The sequence below is a fragment of the Trachymyrmex septentrionalis genome, unplaced genomic scaffold, assembly GCF_001594115.1.
Source record: "Trachymyrmex septentrionalis isolate Tsep2-gDNA-1 unplaced genomic scaffold, Tsep1.0 scaffold20, whole genome shotgun sequence".
Classification (NCBI taxonomy): Eukaryota; Metazoa; Arthropoda; class Insecta; order Hymenoptera; family Formicidae; genus Trachymyrmex; species Trachymyrmex septentrionalis.
This window is the reverse complement of record NW_017305180.1, coordinates 5,314,208-5,317,673: the sequence shown is the minus strand read 5'-3', so window position 1 is coordinate 5,317,673 and position 3,466 is coordinate 5,314,208. Positions and strand designations below refer to the sequence as shown.

Below are 3,466 nucleotides of genomic sequence, written 5' to 3'. Positions count from 1 at the left end.
AATTACAATAAGGATATATTGTTGTTTTATATCGCTTTATTTGTAATTATATTTTGATTCATTATATTTGAAATTACAATTATGGACATAAACATGTTTATAAGTTGTAAACATTAAATTATAGTATGAGTTGCACTGTTGTCTTTTTACAATTTTTGCATTTAGTATTGCTTAAATATATAGCTGATTATGTCACATCATGCTTGTAGCAAACCATATGTTAAATGAATTTAGAGTGAAATGAATTATAAATTTTTATGTTCCGTGGAATTCATTATACAATATTTAACAGACTGACGAATAATTTCTATTCGACATTTATAGAATATCATAATAATAGAGTGATTACTAGACTTATTAAATCTCTTCCAAAGTTAGAAACAATATTAAGAACATAAATGTAAACGCATATTGCGTGTGTATGTTTGAATGCGTGTGTAATATATCAGTGTATTGATGTTTTACATAAAATGAAATTGTTAGATATTCTAATTTACAAATTCGATTATACATATAAAAAAAAATATCTGAACCTTCTAGAGAAAAAGTTTCGACATGAACTGTTTATGATTTCTTTTGCCTATAAATAGTATATTGCGTACTTATTCTCCTCCTTGAATAAGTACGTATAATGATAGTATCGTATTAATAATGACCGAACCTGATATAAGGTAAAATACAATTTTATCAGGTATGCCACGTTTTAAATAGACTGGAAGTCCATCATCACACTAGAAATTTACGTCATGCATTAATATCGATTTTTTAAATACAATTCTTAAGTCAAATTTTAAAAATTGTTTTGAATTATGAACATACCTGCATCTTTACCTGCTTCAATTTAAATTTCTGGAATTCCTTGCAGTCTACAAGAGATTGGTTTGTGCCAGATAATCTTCGTGATAATAGAGCATTGTACATACGTATCTAAATTGAAAGTTAAAGATTTCTTAATATTTTTTTGAAAATTCAGTATTCTACGTTTACTTATTAAGTTGGCACAAAGGATTTGTTCCTTCTGTTTCTGTCAAGTTCTGCTTTATGTAAGTAAGACCTTTTGAGAAATTTTATTTATAAAAAAAAATTAATTTTAATTAATAGTATAATACTTTGCGAAACTATATGATTAAGTTTTAAGTTTATTTTATTATTAACAGACACACATTTTTGACATTAACTCAATAACAATAATTTAAAATTACGATAACAAGAATTACGGTTCTTTTTCTCCAGCAATGGTGCATATTAACAATTAATTATAATATTTAACGTGTTATTAGAAAATTCTGAGTTACTTATATTACCTTGTGCATATTCCATTTAAACATTTTCGAAATTCCTGATCTAATGGCAACTCTGTTCAACATACTTTGCTGACATTTAGGTCTGACAAAAATAAATAAATATTAGTGATCTTATCTTTTTTTGTTCATCGGTTACTAAGAAACCAATTGTTTAGAAAAGGAACACATATTTTAAAAAAGAGATATATAATTATTGCAAAGAAAGATAACATATTATTTGAATTATAATTTAATCTTCTATTGCGGGGGGAGGAGGTTATCAATTCGGTTGCAATAATTACAATTTTCAAACAAGAAATTAAAATTATAAACTATTCATTATAATTATCTATTTAATTCAATCAGTGGCGTAGTCACGTGACACCAAATGCATGTGTAAAATTCTTTAATATGATTGGTCTTGTCCCTAGTTCCTCACTGGATTTAAATGTATAAACCAATTACAGAATTTTACACAATGGCAAAGCTACTTTTCTTCTGAAACGCAGCTATTCGTTAATTTTGATCATAATTCTTTTTTGTTGTTGAAACGATCAGTTTGAGCGACTTATGAAAACGTACCCCATTGTCTCCTACACACTGGGTATCAATAGGTGCATCCAGAAGCATGATTGCTCACTGAGCGCTCAGTGAGCTCTTGCATTTGATTGGCATATTCCATTAAATTTAAAAATGTAGACCAAACAGGTAAAAGAGCTCTCATGAAATTTTATCCCTAGGATGGAAAGTGAAAAGTGAAAAATTTTTCCATCAATTTCAATGGTAAAAATTTCCACTTTCTATCCTAGGGATAAAGTTTTATGATTGATACCCTGGACGCGGAAACGCTTAGGGTAAATTCACACGAACTTGCATAGTCGTAAAAACGTATGCATAAAGAAAATTATCCAATCACATTTAACGTGCGTTTTTATAAAAGAAATACGATTGGATAATTTTCTTTATGCATACGTTTATGCGGCTGTGCAAATTATGTGGATACAGCCTTACCGCGCGGCAAAATGTGACGCGATAGCTAATAAGCTTACATCCCCTAACATGCTCATTGGTTATCGCTTTGCATTTTCCCGCGTATATTGATGCCTGGGGATCAATTCTGTATCTTCAAACGAGCAAATTTACTAGGTGTTGACCAATGAAATTATTAGTATTTTAGTAAATTCGTTCACTTTTGTAATTTTCATCTCGTTTCAAAATACAGAATCGATCCCCTGGCGGTAACAGAGCGAAATCGCCAAGAGACCCACGAGTCGCTAGTTGTTGGTGGACTATGGAGCCACGTTCGAGCAGCTGAGAGAGCCTGGCGTCCGGCGCATGCGTATTCATCGCGCGACGCAACAGTCGTAAACACGACCCTTCCTCGTCTTTTTTTTTTTGGTCGGTGTTCCTCACGACTCGAGCACGCCTGTACAGGGTGAACCGAACGCCTCGTAGGGTGAGACGCGTCGCGATTCTGCGGCGTTGGCGTTCTCGCGTGAGTCTACGCGAGCCGAAAAATGATGGTTACGGCGGTGGCACCGCGACTCGGCACTTCGTGATATCGTAAAATTCACAACTTGATGGTATGCGGTGACGTCATCCGAATCTGCTCTGGAAGGATCCAGCAAGACAATGGCGGGTGCGTATTCCATGTTGGCGTTGAGCGACCCTTTCGCGCCCCCTCGCCATTATAATCGCCGGTTTTTGTACGTAATTATGCGTTTTGCGTTTCAGATTTGTATGCGCAATATAGCTGCACTTATTGCCAGGAGGACATCGCGGGCCTACGTGTCAAGTGCATCGAGTGTCCCGAATTCGACCTTTGCTTGCAGGTGGGTCGACCGTTCGGACGACCATTTTGAATCACGTGATAGTCTCGCTTCCCTCTTTTCATTTTTTTCGGCCTTTCCGTTGCCTTGTTCTTTTTCCTCTCATGCTAGGTTTTTCTCCCCTCCTTTTCTAAACATTCTTTTTTTTCTGTATTTCTTGTATACTTTCGATCGTATTCGCTTTTGCGTTTGTTCTTTTGTGTTTCATGTATGCTTCTCCCCTATTTCTCCCCTATCCTTTTTCTCTTGTACTCTGTTTACGAACTTATGAATGAAATTGATGATTAAAGATTTTTTACATTTATTGTAATACTTAAAATGAAACAGGAGATTTATTTCTTGTTTAAAGTCTTT

The 3,466-nt window shown here is 34.0% G+C and overlaps 1 protein-coding gene across 2 annotated transcripts in view; it reads left to right on the top strand.

Moving 5' to 3' along the window:
• The first annotated feature begins 2,689 nt into the window (after nucleotides 1-2,689).
• The window catches only part of LOC108747720 (transcriptional adapter 2B-like), a 13,847-nt gene continuing 13,070 nt past the window's right edge, over nucleotides 2,690-3,466 (top strand). The window contains exons 1-2 of one of the 2 annotated variants that reach the window (XM_018485386.1): nucleotides 2,690-2,922; nucleotides 3,018-3,115. In XM_018485386.1, the coding sequence (XP_018340888.1) occupies nucleotides 2,916-2,922; nucleotides 3,018-3,115 (105 nt within the window). In that variant the 5' untranslated portion in view covers nucleotides 2,690-2,915. The remainder of the gene's footprint in view (nucleotides 2,923-3,017; nucleotides 3,116-3,466) is intronic. The other variant, XM_018485387.1, reaches the window with a different exon arrangement.